Source organism: Sminthopsis crassicaudata, chromosome 5 (assembly GCF_048593235.1).
Source record: "Sminthopsis crassicaudata isolate SCR6 chromosome 5, ASM4859323v1, whole genome shotgun sequence".
Lineage (NCBI taxonomy): Eukaryota > Metazoa > Chordata > Mammalia > Dasyuromorphia > Dasyuridae > Sminthopsis > Sminthopsis crassicaudata.
This window is the reverse complement of record NC_133621.1, coordinates 143941300-143958236: the sequence shown is the minus strand read 5'-3', so window position 1 is coordinate 143958236 and position 16937 is coordinate 143941300. Positions and strand designations below refer to the sequence as shown.

The following is a 16937-nucleotide window of genomic DNA, read 5'->3' as shown; positions in this document are numbered from 1 at the left end:
CTCTCAACCATGATTCTAAAATGCTATTCAGTTCATCTATTATCTCTTTTCCTTCTGAAATAAGAATCTAGTCATAAATTCATAACACATGCACAGCTCAGTGGTTGCTTGTAAGGTCAAATTCTCATCCCTGTATCAAAATTGCTGCTACTTTTCTTACTTGCTATATACTTTGTGCACCGAAAATCATGGATTTTATTGTCAATTCCATGCTTGGATTTTGTAATATTCATTTAAGCCTGTCTACACTGCTAGTGTTCTGTTGACACTGTAGCTAATCTACAGCAGTATCTAGTCTAGACTAAATAGGCAGTTTATTGCTTCTTTTATAGTTTCAGTTATAATTGCAAGATACAAAGATAATATATATTAGGTCTTTTTAAGTTCATTATAACCCTTTCTAAGATTCTATTTAGTACAGAGGAAGCACTACAACTAAGCTTTCCCAACATCTACTCAAACAACTTTAAAATAATGCCTCAACAATTTGGAACTATGACAAAAAGAATAAAGCTGTTTACGCTGTGCATATCTTTTGATTCAGCAGGCTCACTACTGACATCTGCATTCCAAAGAGATAATAAAAAAGGAAAAAACCCATATGTGGAAAAATGTTTGTAAGAAGCTCTTTTTGTAGTGGCTAGGAAATGGAAATTGAGCAGATGTCCATTGGTAAATGGCAAAGCTACTGTATGTAAAGGTAATGGAATATTATTGTTCTATAAGAAATGAACTATGGTCAAAAATATCATATCCAACAAAACTATCCAAATTATTGAATTATTGAAGAAAAAAAAAGACATTCAATGAACTTGCAGATTTTCAGGGCTTTCTTTCAACCAAACCTGAACTCAATAGAAAACCTAATATATAAGAGCCAGCAGCATATCAAAGATCAATTTCAAGAAATTCAACATGGACAAATTGTTTATCTTTTTTTTTTTTTTAAACAGGGAAATATAAACTATATGTTTAAGATTGACATCAGCAATTAGGTAACTTAAAAAATAAGATTGAGGCAGAATTGAGTAGAGTCTACAAAAAGCAAAATCACCTATAAAAGGTAAAAATAGTAATTATTTTATAAAAATGAGGTGCAGAGGAAGAATAAACATAGAGGCATTAGAAAGGGGAGGAGAGCTCATAGTTCTCAAAAACCTACTCATGTTGGGAATGAGTTAACTAGGCAACACTACATATAGAACATGGTATATATAGCACCCTCCAAAATCTATAAAGAAATAAGCTGGAAGGGATGAGTGAAATGGGAAGCAAAGGGTGAAGGAAGAAGAGAAGGGAGGGATTTATTGGGGTGATGGTTAAATATTGGGGTTAAATAATAGCAAGGCATGTTAAGGAGCAGAATTTAAAGAAGAGTTAAAAGGGATAGGAAAAAAGAGAGAAATCAAACAAAGATCCAAATAAGAGAGAAATCAACATTACATGTCAACCATATTAATATTGGTTTGATTGCATGTTTGCATGTGGGTGGATGTGTGTGTGTCTGAGAAGATATAGATATGTATACATGTTGCTCTGTGTATATGTGTATACAGATGTGTGTTTGTGTGAAAAGGTTTGTGGGAGAGTATGAATGTATATGTATATGTAGGATATAGGGGTATATGTATGCATGTATGTATACATTTATATATACATACATACATGTATACACCCCCCATGTATATAACATATCTGTGCTTAACACTATAGCCTGCTTGGGAGAGGTGGGAGGGATGAAAGGGGGGAAAAAATAAAAATTTTAAAAGTATGCAGCAGAGAACGAATAACCTACAAGGAAGCAAACAAAAAATGCACATTCATGAATATAATTTCTTCTACTATATATCCTTTCTTGAACTAATAATTCATTGTTAAATATTTTGAAATCTCCCTGATGTTCTGCTGGGCACTTGACAATGTTTTGTTTTGTTTTTCTTTTTTAAATTATTTTTAATAAAATAATTTTTTAAAAAAGAAATAAGCAGGCTTATTTTAGAAAAACCTAGAAAAATCCACATGAACTGATGAAGTGAGCAGAACCCGAACCTTGTACACAGAAACAACAAAACTATGTGATGATTAACTATGATAGATTTGGCCTTTCTCAACAACATGATAATTCAAGTAAATTTCAATAGACTTCAGAAGTGCCAATCACACCCAGAAAGAGAATTATGGCGAATGAATATGGAAAAAGCATAATATTTTCACCTCTTTATTTTTTCTTTCTTGTGTGTGTTTTTTTTTTTCTTTTGGCTGGATTTTTCTTGCACAATATGACAAATATGGAAATATGTTTTAAAGGATAGCACATATTCAACTGATATAGTTTGATATAAATTGCTGTCTTAGAAAAGGGAAAGGTGAAGAAGGGAAAGTGAAAAATTTAGTAGACAAAAGTTTTAGAAAAATAAATGTTGAAAACTATCTTTACATGTATTTAGAAAAATAAAATAATATTAAGGATTGTCCCCTTCCCCAAAAAAATGCCTCAAATTGAATTCTAGAGCAGCACAGCCAACAAAAGGTCAAAGTGAGACATTTTTCCAGTCCAAGACAACTTAGAAGGTTAAAAGAAAAGTTCTGTAATACTAGTGTGGAAAACTGCTCAGAGTTGGAGAATATCTATAGTTCAAGTGGCAGCAATACAGGCTATGGACCTTGAAGGTAGTGGTGACAGTATTAATAAAAACAGCTTCTGGAGCTCTCAATCCAGAGGAGATAAAAAGTATTGGACAACTAATCAAAAAAAGATTACAAAGGTTCCTATCCTAACATTGGGGAAAGGACAGTGCAGTATTTGGCAACTTCATTGTCCATACCCACACCCACATCACCAGTTCCAGGGCTAAGAAATGTGCTATTGCTTGCAATCACAAAGCTGGGACCCCAAGGAACAGAATTAGTCATAAGGGAGCAGAGTCCTTTTTTGTGTAAATATTAGAATATACGCAAGGGATCTCACCATCTTAAAAGCATGAAAAAAAGTAAAAATCCACAGAACTAGCTCTAAAAACAATAGTACAAAAAATTCTGGCATTTGAAAATTGTGAAAGATTTGACTACTCTGATTAATACAATGATCCAAGACAATTCCCAAAGAACTCATGTTCCAAGACTACTATTAATATCATGTTTAAAGGATACTATCTATATCTCCAGAGAGAAAAATGATGAATTCGAATTCAAACTGAAGAATAATTTTTTCTTTTTTTTTCTTTTTTTTATTTTCTTTTTGCTTTTTTTGGTAATAAAAATGTTTTGCATGATTTCACATGTGTAATTAATATCATTTTGCTTCTCTTCTCAGTGGGTAGGGAAGTGGCTAGAGAATCGAACTAAACTTAAAAGAATGTTAAAAATAAACAGCAAACTTTTAAAAGAAAATCAAGTAAGAGTGGTAGAGGAAAAATTGGGAGAATTAACAAATTAGTAAAAGACACACACACACACACACACACACACACACACACACACAAATACTGGGGAAAAAAAACTTTCCTGATGAAAAAATAGAAATGAATAGAAAATTTGACATTTGATCACAAAACTTGAGAAATGTGAAAAGGTAAACATGAAAGAGAATATCATAAGGAACTAAATAAGGTTCAAAAGTTTACTTTCCCCTAAAGGAAAATGATGCATATAACTTTTAAGGACTTTGTCATTATTAAGGCAATTCGAAGGAATCTGCATAGACAGAGAGCATGGTTAACTAGGTTGGAATGCTATTAAAAAAATTTTTTTTAAATAAAAGGGTAAAACAAAAAGAATGATGCACAGGGCAAAGGGAGAAGGGAAATAGAGAATGGGGGAAATTTATTTCACATAAATGTTTGAATCTTATCCAAATCTGAATTGGTTCAAAGAAAGAAATACACACACACACACACACTCAGTTGAGAACAGAGATCTATTTTACCTAACAGGGAAGTAGGAGAGGTAAAGAGATAAGAGAAAAAGAAAAAGGAGGGAACTGATTAAAGGAGAGCAAATTAAAGGAAGCAGTGGTCAAAAGCAAAACATACTTTTGAGAACAGATGGTAATAAGAAAAAGAGAGAGAATAAGTAGAAGATAAGAAGATGGAGGGAAATATACAGTTGGTTATCATAATAATGTATGTGAATTGGAAACCTGTATAAGTGAATTGGATGTTTATTGGAGTCACCCATAAAATAGAGAATAGTAGAATAGATTAGAAACCAGAATCTAACAATATATTATTTACAAGAAACACAATTGAAACAGAAATGTATACAGAGTTAAAATGAGGAACTGAAACAGAATCTAGTATTCATTAGATAAAGTAAAAAAGAGGAATTGAAATCATAATTTCAGACAAAGCAAATCTAAACAGAGAAACTGCATCTTTTTAAGAGAAACTACATCTTTTTAAAAGAAAGCATAGATAATGAACCAATTTTAATACTAAACATATATGGACCAAATTCCTTAAAAGGAAAAATAAAATGAGTTTACAGAAAAAGACAACAAACTTTTACTAGTGAGGGACTTCAACCTTCCATAAGAGAATTAGATACATCTAATCACAAAAGAAATAAGTTAAGAAAATGAACAGAATTTGAGGCAAGTTAGATATAATATATCTTTAGAGAAAACAGAATAGAATAGAAAGGAAATGCTTTTTTTTTTTTTTACACTTTTACAAAAACTGACTAATTATGGCATAAAAACCTCACATATAAATGCAGAATAGCAGAAATATCAAATGTCTTTTTTAGACCATAAACAACAAAAATAATAAACCATAATGTCCTGGAAGCACAGATTAAACGCTATTAAAAATAAAATAATTTAATCTTGTAGAACGAGTGGGCCAACGAAAAAATCACGGAAACAATTTCATTTAAGAGATTGGGAACAATGAGACAACATAGCAAAAATTTTGGGACAAAGTCAAAGAAGTATTTAGAAGAAAATTTTATTTCTAAATACTTTTATCAATGAAAAAGACAAAGAATACATGATAATGAATTGGGCATGCAACTAAAAAAAAAAAAAATCCAGGAAAAGAACATATTTTAAATCTCCAATTAAACACCAAAATAGACATCCTAAAAATCAAAGAAGAGATCAATAAAGCAAAAGGGAAAAAAAGAAAGAGAAATGAAGGATAAATAAAACTTTAAGGTGGTTTTATGGGAAAACCACTAAATTGATAAATTAAATGTATTTTTAAAAAGAAAACCAAATTACTAGTCTCTAAACAATATTTAAAGAACCATTAATTCCAATACTATAAAAACTATTTGAAAAAATAGAAAAGGGAGTCCTTCTATATGGTTTTAATAGGTAAATCAGGAAACATGGAAAGAAAATTATAGACCAAATTTCTCTAAAAAAATTCATGCAAAAATTTTAAATAAAATATAAGAACACTAAAGCAATATAACAAAGATCATACATTATGATCAGGTAGGATTTATGCTAGAAATTACAAAATACAACATCCACTCCTATGAAAAAACATTAGAAAACATAGTAATAAAAGGAATGTTTCTTAAAATAAGTAGCATCCAATAGGGGCATAGAAACCTATCTTACCCTATAGGAAAATAAGAGAGAAATGGGATATAATAGGAAGGGAGAAAGTGATAAAAGAGAGGACATATTAGGGGAAGAAGTAGTTGATAGCAAAAGTTATGAGAAAGGACAGGGTGAAAGGGGAGAGAGAGAATAAATGGAGAGGAAATACAATGAACAATAGCAACTGTAAAAAAAATATTGAATCAAATTTCTTGAGTGGAATAGTATTATTCTCTGGGAAGTGATGAGCAGAATGCTCTCAGAAAAAAAAAAAAAAAAAAAAAAAAAAAAAAAACCACCCTGGAAAAGTCCTCCATGAACAAAGTGAAGATGATAATTAAAACCATGGAATATGGTGAGAGTAAATGACTACAGCAATAGAGAGAGAAGAAAGTAGGTCCAGAAACAGAACCTCAAATCCAGCAAAGGATGCTGAGAAGAAAGCTGAGACAGGTAGGAAATTAAGAAAAAAGCATCACAAGAGATTATGCAGAAGAGGATGATTGATAAGGTCCAGAAAGAACTGGAGAAAGATTAAAGAGTCATACTAAGAAAAGGACATTAGATTTGGTAATTAAAAAAAAAAAAAAAGTTTTAGTTGAATAAGAATAAAAGCCTATTCTTGAAGAAATGGAAAATCATGCCTAATCAAAAAATACATTTAAAGAGGTGGGCAACCCAGGTACAGAAGACTTATTTGTACTAGATCACAAACATGAATGCTTTGTTAATCCATTTAATTCATTTATCTTGTATCTTTTTAATCCTTACTTTGGAAGGATTAAAAGGGAAGACTAATGGGAAGTGACTAGAAAAATAACATTCAACTAAAATAGTTTAAAATTTTAAAATGCATATACTTCTTTTGTTAAAGTGTATAATTTACTTTGGGGGGAAAAAAACTCATCTTCGCTAGTAAAACCAGTTTCCCTTTTTATTACTGATAGATTTTTTAATCAGAATGAAAAAAAATGTCTTCTATCCTCCCCTCCATTAAATAAACAACCGGTTAATAGACAATTAAATGATTAAGTTTTCTTCTAGTTACAAAACGGATCTAAAAATCAAAATCAGTTCTTAAATGTAGTTTATGAATCCCTTAAAAGTGAAATCCACATGAATAGGTTGTGAGTAATTATACATCAAGGGTATAAGTAAATAAGACTAACCTTTCTGTATACCTCTTTCACATATTAAAAAAAATAAGACTGCTATACAGATTTTTCTATTGTCAGGAAAACTTTATAGCAGCTCAAACTGCCCAAAATTAGAAAGGACTGAATGCCTTAGTAGACAGCAAGTAAACTATCAACTAAGTCTTTAAACATTGTCTAACAACTTGAAGCATTCCCTAACTTTGCATTTTCATATTTGAATACTGATTTATACTATTTTAAAAACCATTTTCTTTTAAGTTTAGATTTTACTATTAACGTATTGCCACCTAGTGGCTAAGTTTACATTTAACAAAAAAAAAAATTCTCTAAAGTTCAATTTTTTTTCAATTAAAAAAACACTCTAAACATTACATTTCTGTATATTAATCTTTTCTGTTTCAAATTTCTCTAACCAACAGTGACAAATTTGGGATTGAAAAAACTGCAACTATGTCAACATGTTAAAATTATCTTTAGGGCATCATACTTTATTAGATTTTTAGGTTGAATATTTATACTTATGCTTATTAAAAACTTAAAACATTTTGTTAACAGAAATATTTTCAACACTAGAACACCTTTAAATCATTTTCTTTCACTATACATAACCTGAAGACAAATTTGTCTACAAAGTGTTAAGAATCCACAAAATACTTTAGGAAACTTCTAGCAATCTAACTCCCATAAGCTACTCCACTTTTTCTTGTGTTCTTCACTTTACTATACTAACTGAATAGTAAACTTTTCTCAGATATTATAGTAATACTGTCTTAAATCTGTATAATATTATTCATAGCATACGTGCAATAAATAGTTGTTAGCTAAATGAAAATTTAATAAATTTAAATTATAGTAAGAAAGAAGACTAGATATTTTTGCCAATTCCCATGACCTCTCAAATTTCTACAAAACAGAAATTATGCAGCAAAGATAAAGCAATTTCACCTATCTCCATGGTCTAGGATACCTAAAATGTAAAAGAAATTAAAGGAAAAAGCCTATAAACTAATGTTCACTGACTCAAAATCACTCAATACTCCTCTCTCACCTCACATGCTACCTGCAGCAAAGAAGTACTAGCAGATCCAAGGACATGACAACTAGCTAAAACCAGTTCTAACTACCCAAAAATTACTTGGGCAGAGATCTAGGCTAGTAAACAGTGAGTTAACCATAGTGGAAGGAAGTTGAGACATTCTAAGATGCAGCCTCCAAGAAAACTACCATCAGACAGAATCAGGAGGTAAGTAATAAATGAAAATGAGAAAGGGGGGGGGGGGAGACTGAAATCACAAAGATCTTAGAAAAAAATCTCAAAGCTTTAGAACATAAGCACATAAAACAATGCGAAAAATATTAAGAAGAGAAGGAAAAATGAAACAACCAAAATATCCAAAAGAACATAACAGGACAAAAAAATCCTAACACCATAATGAAGGAAATAGTAGAAGAGAACTACCCAAAACTTCTGAATGTAGAAAATAAAATGATGAATGGAAGAAATCACTGATTGACTTCAGAAAAAAACCAAGGGTACAAATGCTAAGTTACACAGTGGTTAAATTTAACAATTCAATTCAAAAAAAAAAAAAAAAAAAAAAAAGCTCTGCAAGCAAAAAATGAGAAAGAACTTCAAATATAAAGAAAGGAAATTTGAATAATGCAACATTATTTTGCACCCACTGGAAAATACAGGAGGGAATGGAAAGTGTTTCAAAGCTCAACAGAGTAGAATGTAGTCTAGTGACCTAAATTTTCACCCAGTGAAAATTTAAACTTAATCATACATGAAAAAAGACATTTGTTTAACAATAAAAAATAAATACAAATAAGAAATATTTTTAGAAAGAAAACCAGATCTGAAGAGATTATTTGATTCTCTAATACACCAAATGGGAGAAATAAAGGAGTAAATAAAAAGTTGCCAAGGAAAGTAAAGAAACAATAGTAGAGAGACCAATAAGATAATTCTTTTTAAATGTACAAGAGGAGTCAAAGGTGAAGGCAGAAATCTGGTGAAGAGAACAATAAAGAGGAGATAGAGGGTATTATGGACAAAATTTGGCAGCATTCTTCTGATATTGAATTGATGGGGAAAGAAGAGGGTTGTCTTAAGACAGTTTTGTTTGTGGGACTATATTACAACATGGAATTCATGGTACATGAATGGGAGGGGAGGGGAGCAGGGAGACAGAAATATATGTTGCAGGATAAAATCAAGGTCTAGCAATGAGGTGAAGGTGACCTATGTGGTCCCACAAAGAGAAAAGCATAGAAGAAGTATATGAGGAGGAAGGGGGAAGGATTGATAGGGGAGGGAAAGGAAGGAGGCCTTACTTTGGTTGTGAAAAGGGATTCCACTGATGAATTCCACTTCTATAGGTGAAGAGAGATGACCTGTGAAGCAATATGGGGGCCCTGCACTGGGTGTGGCCCTGAGCATTTGGTGTTTAAAAAGTCTACTCATTCTACATCCAGAGGAAGAGAAACGGAACCACTGAGGGCAACTGGCACCTGAAGGAATAGGAGTACATGGAGCAGGGAAGACAGATTTTGAGGTAAATGGGTAAAGGTTATTAGGAAAGGGTGTGCATACATATATATTACACATATATACATATACATGTGTGTGTGTCTCAGTGGTGGACTGCATAATCAGGACCGTGAAGGGGGGAGGGGCCTCCCATGGGGCAGTGTCTTTGCAATAATTGGCATTGTGAGGTACAACAGAAAAGAGGGATCCAAGGGGCAAGCTCTATAAGGCAGTGGGGATAAAAACCACCTTGAGAGGAGATATCCTTAAAATTCTGATTGCAGGAGGCATAGGAAAAAAAAGAGATTAGACAATTATAGGGTGACAAATCAAAGAATGAATGTTTAGAGTAGAAAAGAGAGGATTAGATAATGAAGAAACAAGAGAAATCCTAAAAGGGGCACAAAACCTGAAAATTAAAAAAAAAATTAAAAAACAACTAATGAACATGACTAGTTGGAATTGAAGAAAGGAAGAATCTATTTGACTGAAGGGACAAAGGGGGAAAAGAATTATATAATAAGGTAAAAACAGGGGAAAAAAAGAATAAGCAAAACTCTAAAGGAAAAGGGATAATAAACAGGAGGAGGTTAAGGGTAAAGGGAGAGATAGCTAGTTTTAGGAACAAGGCCACCTTAAAAAAGATGAAGGTAAAATAACCAAAGGAACATAGCAATGTGCTTACAACAGAAGAAGAGGAAGGAGAATCATAACTTGGAAAAAATCAATAGTAGAGATAGATGTTTAAAATACAAGCCTAAGTCAAAAATTTAAATGTGAATGGATTAGACAATTCAATAAAATGAAAAAAAAATGATAGATTGTATAAGAAAATAAAATTCTTGCACATGTTTACCCTATACTGGATTACTTGCTCTCTAAGGAAGGAGGGGAAGGAAAAAAATTTGGAACACAAGGTGTTGATATGGCGAATATTGAAAACTTTCTTTGTATGTATTTTGAAAAAAAGCTATTATAAAAAGGAAAGAAAATTCTACAATGTTACTTACAAGAAATACATTTAAAAAATGAAGACATACACAAAATAAAACAGTATGAAAAAAATGTACAATGCATCAAGTAAATCTAAAAAAGAAGTAGCTGCAATTGTTTTCTCTCAAAGCAGTAACAAATATAAAACAGGATAAACAAGGAAACTATTATACTAAAAGAAAATAAACCAATATCAGTAATAAATTTAAATATCCCAAATATTTTAGCATGTAAGTTTATAAGGAAATGTTATCTGAACTTCAACAAAACATAAACAGTAACACAATAATGATAAGAAACTTTAAAATCCCTCTCAGTTTTAGATAAGTTTAACAAACAAACAAAAGGGAAAATATGAACTTTACAAATTACTGAAGAAACTAAAATTTTAAAATATGGCATCTTGTAAATGGGACAACTATATATATATATTTCTCTACATGAAGTGGAACTTTCACAAAAATTTACCATGTACTAGCATGCAGAGATATTCTAAAAGTGTAAAAAAGGGGGAGGGAGCAGAAACTGTTAATACAGCCATAACAGACCATATAACAATAAAATATAGGTCATGCCGATACAATAAATAACAATACTATCAATATTAATGTACATTACTAATTCTGCGTCAAACAAATTACTAAAGGGATACTTTAATAGAATTTGATAAAATAAGAACAAAATCCATTTGGCAAAACAAAAGATCTAGAATGTCAAAAGAAATGAAAAAAAGAAGAAATGAAAGGACTACTACAGCACTTTCAGGTGTCAAACTGTATTATAATGTAATAGTCCTCAAAACCATCTAGTACTGATTAAAAACAGACAAATATAAGATACTAAACATGGGAAATTCAGAAACAAGAGAACTCAATAACTGTGTTTGATAAAATAGAAAACAAATTATCTAGGGAAAAAACTCCTTACGTGTTAAAAACTGCTGGTATAAAGTGGAAAGTTGTCTGACAGAAATTAGATTTAGAAAAATATATTCTAAATAAGTTCTAAGACTAAAAACCATCCCCCAGCAGATAAACTGAAAAAGATAAAAAAGTTATCAAAAGAAGCACTGCAAAGTTTTCAAAACCTTATGAAAAAAATTCTCCAAATTATTAATAAGAGAAATGCAAATCAAAAGAAATCTGAAGTATTTCCCTGCAAACTGAAAAGAAAAAACCCCACAACAAATGGCAACAATGTTGGCGGGATTGTAGAAAAATATGTCCACTAAAACACTAATAATGGAACTGTGAAAATGGAACAACCATTTTGGAAAACAATTTGGAATCACACAAATGAAATGACTAAAATGTTCATACCCTTTGAAGCTAAAACTCCATTATGGGGTTCATACCTCAAGGAAGATACTGATAATAGGCCAAAATATTTATAGTAGTACACTGTGTGATAGCTAAATAAATAAATGGATAAATAAATAAAAAGACATTGCCTCTTAATTAGGGAATGGCTAAATAAATCATGGTACGTGAAAGTTAAGTCAAGGTAGCAGAGTGAAGAGATACAACCGCCAACATTCCCCCAAAATTGCCCCTATAAAATAGCTATAGAAAAAAAGAGAGAAAAAGTCAACAAAAACTCAGTAGTCATTATTCCAAGCCAAAAATTCTTAGTGAAGTTTAAGAAGAGAGGGATGAGGAGTGGCTAGGAGACAGCTCAAGAATGGCAGCAAAAGCTGTGACTGTGTATCTTGAGACAACAACTACAGTACAGCAGAAGAATAAGGTATGCCTAACATAAAGCAACACCAAAGTGCATGAATATCTATATCTGGATGGAAAGAGATTACAGGAGAAGACTATGCTGGTGCTAGGCACAGGATCTGGCAGGTACTATTTGGCAGCTTTATAGTCTTTTCGCCAGTCCACAAGTCCACTTCGTCACAAGTCCAAGGCAGAGAGGGACAGTCATAGTCATAAGGGAGCAGGACCCTAACTAGGTTGAGCCCAGAGCACAGAAAAAGAGGTCATACTACCCTGGAAACACCAAAAACTTACATACCACAAGATCATGTTACAGAAATGAAGACCAGACTCCTGTAGATGAGCAGAGAAAAATTATAACATAAAATCTAAATTTGAGAAATGGGCTCAAAAAATGAGCAAACATCAATAAAAAAGGTTATGAATACAATGGGTTTCTAAGGTTACAGAGAAACTTAAAGACAAAAACTCAGAATATGATGATTTGAAAAGTCTCTTATAAGCAAGACCTCAAAAGAAAACTGCAGAATGGACAAGAATTTCAAAAAGCCCTAAAGAGAGTTTCAAAAAAAAAAAAAAAGGAAAAACAAGATTCTAAAAATCAAATAAGAGTTAGTAAAGGGAAAATGTGGAAAAAATGAGTAAAAAACTGTGAAAGGATAATTAACAGCTTGTTAAAAGAGGCACAAAAAATACTGAAGAAAATAACTCTAAAATTCAGATCTGGTCAAATGGAAACTAATGAGTACGTGAAACATCAAAAAACCAATGAAACATAGTTCAAAGACTGAAAAAAAAAAAATGTGACATAATCTTAGGAAAATACTAGGTTGGAAAACATAACAAAAAGAATTACTGGGGGAGCCAAGATGACAGAACAGAGGTGGCAACCCAGATAAAAACTCCCAATATTCTTTCCCAAACAACTTTAAAATAAAATCTTAAATCAAATTCTGAACAATCATAGCCAACAAAAGAACAAAATGAGACATGTTTCTAGCACAGGCCAGGTGAGTAATATATACACTTCTTGGATCATACCGCCTTGAAAGAACTGAAAACTTAAAGAACCCTAGAATTATCTCTGAAAACAGCTACACAAAATCCTTGAAGCTTGGGACATTACACCCTCCAGCCTAGAAAAGGGGTCCTACTTTACAGAGTTAAAAATCAAAAGCACAAATATAAATGTACATGCACACATATATAAAGATAAATACAAAGTAGTTAAATGCAAGTGATGTTAAGTGATAATAGTTAATACAAATAATAGTTAAAAAGAAGGGAGAGAGGACCCAGTTAATACAAATAATAGTAAACAATAAGTAGTTAGGGAGAGAGAGGACTTCAGTAATTGGGGCCCTCAGAGTCACTTTCATATTATAGTGTTTCTTAACTCAAAGTCCATGAATCCTTAAGGGATCCTAGCTTTCAGGGGATCCATTACTGTAGTTGGATAAAAATCAGTTTTTAAATTATGTTTCCTTTGTGATTCTATGTATTTTATTCATTTTAAAACACGATTTTGAGAAGCCCACAGGTTTCTCCATACTGCCAGAAAGGGTCCATGATATAAAAAAAGTTTTAAGAACCTATGATAGTAAAAGGTGGTTTGACTGTGAGTTGGAGAACCAACTGGAATTGGAGAACATTTTTCATCATGAGTTCTTTGAAACTGTCTTGGATTATCATAGAGATCAAAATAGTCAAGTCTTTTTACAGTTGATACTCTATGTACAGTGTATTTCTTACTTCACTTTGTATCAATTCATATAACTATTTCCAGGTTTTTCTAAAAGTCTTCCCCTTCATCATTTCTTATAATACAATACTATTGTACTACAACTTGTTTATCCATTTTCCAATGGATGTACATCCTATCAATTTCCAATTTCTTGCTGCCATACAACTTGCTATTCTTACTTGATTTTCAACATATTTTTGTACATAAGAGTCCTTTCCCTTTTTGATTCCTTTGGGTTATAGACGTGGTAGTAGTTGTTTGCGATATTTTCTCCTTGATCAGGGAGTTCTGGAATTTGGCTATGATATTCATGGGAGTCTTTATCTAGGGATCTCTTTCAGGAAGTGATTAATGAATTCTTTCAGTCTCTATTAGTGGTTGATCTTCCTGTCTCAAATCTATCCCCACTCTAATCAATCTGTCTTCCTTTCAGTGGTCAAATTGATCTTCCCAAAGTACAGGTCTAACCACATCATCTCCCCATTCAAGGAACTGCAAAGGTTCCCTATTGCCTCCCTGGTTAAATGCAAAATCCTCTGTTTTGGCTTTTAAAGGCTCTCTTAACCTGGCCCTTTCCAGCATTCTTATTCCTTATAACCGCCCCACCTCCAATGTACTCAAGTGATTCAGTGCCACTTCTCACTGTCATCCATATCTTTTCTCTTTGCCATATATGGAATTTTCTTTCTTCTCAATTCTATGGGATCACCTCCAAATAATCAAGTATGTATCACTTTTATATACATAGGACTGTAGGGACTGGGTATGGATCACAACGTGGAAAAAAAAAACAGTAAGCAAACAACAAAAGATTTTCTCATTTTTTCCTTTTTGATCTGATTTTTCTTCTGCAGCATAACAAATGTGAAAATATATACAGAAGAACTGCACATGTTTAACATATACTGGATTGCTTACTGTCCACAGAAGGGGGTGGGAGAAAAGAAATAGAAAATATTGAAACAAAAATTTTGTAAGAGTAAATGTTGAAAAAAATTTTTTTTGAAAATAAAGTTATCGTTAAAATAAATAAATAAATGCTTGTAAGCTCCTTCCAAATTGAGATTTTTTAATTCTTTGTATTTTTATCACCACTATCTAGCACTATTCCTGGAATATAGGGTGGACTTAATAAATGTTTGAAACTGGTTGATTATTAAAGTATCCAAGTTATTCTGGCACCATATTACCTTCTGCAGAAGATGGATCAAAAGTTAACATTCTCCCCATTTTACAAATGAAAACTAGTCATAACTTTGCTTGGCTCAACAAACACAAAAATGGAATGATCTAAAGTCAAGATCAAAGAAATCAGATATGAAAACACATTTTCACTGTCTTAAATTGACCACAGAAATGATCAGATTATTCAGGAATTAATGCAAAAAATTTAGAAGATATTTTGAAATTACTGAAAAAAAATTTGAGAAGGACTGGATTCTCTTTCCTTTTTAAAAGTCCTTCTCTTTCTTCAATACTAAAGCTATCTGAAATCATTAAGAAATCTTCTTATATGAAATACAGAAACAAGAAGATCTGGATAACTTTAAAAATTATGAACACATTATTTATAAGATGAGGAATAACTCCAAGAGAGTTTTTTCTAGGTGACAGATTGTACCAAAACAATTTTAACTATTTTTACAGAATTATATGGAAAATGGATAATTCAATTTCCCTGTATTCTTAAACAATTGAATATAATCTAACCTTTTCTTAGTGACTCAAGGTTACCATATGAACATTAGTTATTGCACTATAAAATAGTCCATAATGGTGTCAGATGAAAGTAAACAATACATATTAAATGATCTCAGATTGCTACAGTTTTTAAATTCCCTTTTTCTAAATCTTCCTTCAAAAATCACTTCTTGATTAATGTGTTTTCCAGCTACTATGCAATGAGCAATGACAATTTGGTTTATTAGAATTCTGGCCATGGAACCTGATATTCCGTAAGGCAAAAGATCAAGGACTGCAACCACGAATGAACTACCCAGCTAAGTTTAGCATCTTTTTCCATGGAAGAAGATGGTCATTCAATGAAACAGAGGAATTCTATATGTTTCTAAGAAAAAAACCAGACTTAAACAAAAAATTTGATCTACATCCACAAGACTGAAGAGAAACAGAAAAAGGTACACAGAACCCTTGAGAACTGTAACTCTGTTGTGGGTATATAAAAAGTACTCAAGGATAATTTGATTTTACTGATATAAAAGAAAAAAAAGGGGGGTGTAGTAAAGGGAAGGAGGTCGGTTCAGAAAAAGGGGAAGGAATGATAAAAAGAGGGAAACTACATACCAGGAAGAGGCATAGAAAATACACCATATCTGAGGGAACTTAGTGAGGGGGAGAATCATTGTGTGAATCTTACTCTCATCAGGAGAGGCTCAAAGAGTAAATAATTAACATATTTGTTTTTTAGAGAATTTTCTCTCACCTCATTAAAAGGAGGGAGAGGAAAAGGGAAAAGGAAAAGGAGAATAAGTGAAGGGACTTGGAGGGAGGGGGGAGGGATCCTAAAAAAAAAAAAAAAAAAAAGAGGGAGGGTTGCGCGTCACAAGGGGGGTCTGTAAATTAAATATAGGGGAGGGGGATCAGGGGGGTCAAGGGAAAAAGCATAATCTGGGGAATAATACGATGGCAGGAAATACAGAATTAGTAATTTTAACTGTAAATGTAAATGGGATGAACGATCCCATCAAACGGAGACAGATAGCAGATTGGATCAAAAAGCAGAACCCTACAATATGTTGTCTACAGGAAACACACTTAAAGCAGGGAGATACATACAGAGTAAAGGTAAAAGGTTGGAACAGAGCCTATTATGCTTCAGGTAAAGCCAAAAAAGCAGGGGTAGCTATCCTTATCTCAGATCAAGCAAAAGCAGAAGTAGATCTCGTTAAAAAAGATAAGGAAGGCAACTATATCCTGCTGAAAGGTAGCATAAATAATGAAGCCATATCAATACTAAACATATATGCACCAAGTGGTATAGCATCTAACTTTCTAAAGGAAAAGTTAAGAGAACTGCAAGAAGAAATAGACAGTAAAACTATAATAGTGGGAGATCTCAACCTTGCACTCTCAGATTTAGACAAATCAAACCACAAAACAAACAAGAAAGAAATTAAAAAAGTAAATAGAACATTAGAAAAACTAGGTATGATAGACCTTTGGAGAAAACTGAATGGCAATAGAAAGGAATATACTTTCTTCTCAGCAGTTCATGGAT

The 16937-nt window shown here is 32.1% G+C and overlaps 1 protein-coding gene across 6 annotated transcripts in view; it reads right to left on the bottom strand.

The window, feature by feature from the left end:
• The window catches only part of SRPK2 (SRSF protein kinase 2), a 274052-nt gene that overhangs the window by 227428 nt on the left and 29687 nt on the right, over window positions 1-16937 (bottom strand). For 2 of the 6 annotated variants that reach the window (XM_074268411.1, XM_074268413.1), the window contains exon 1: window positions 9046-9224. The exons of 3 other annotated variants lie outside the window; for them this stretch is intronic. In XM_074268411.1, the coding sequence (XP_074124512.1) occupies window positions 9046-9175 (130 nt within the window). In that variant the 5' untranslated portion in view covers window positions 9176-9224. Of the gene's footprint in view, window positions 1-9045; window positions 9225-16937 lie in introns of those variants that run through there. One more of the 6 variants, XM_074268412.1, reaches the window with a different exon arrangement.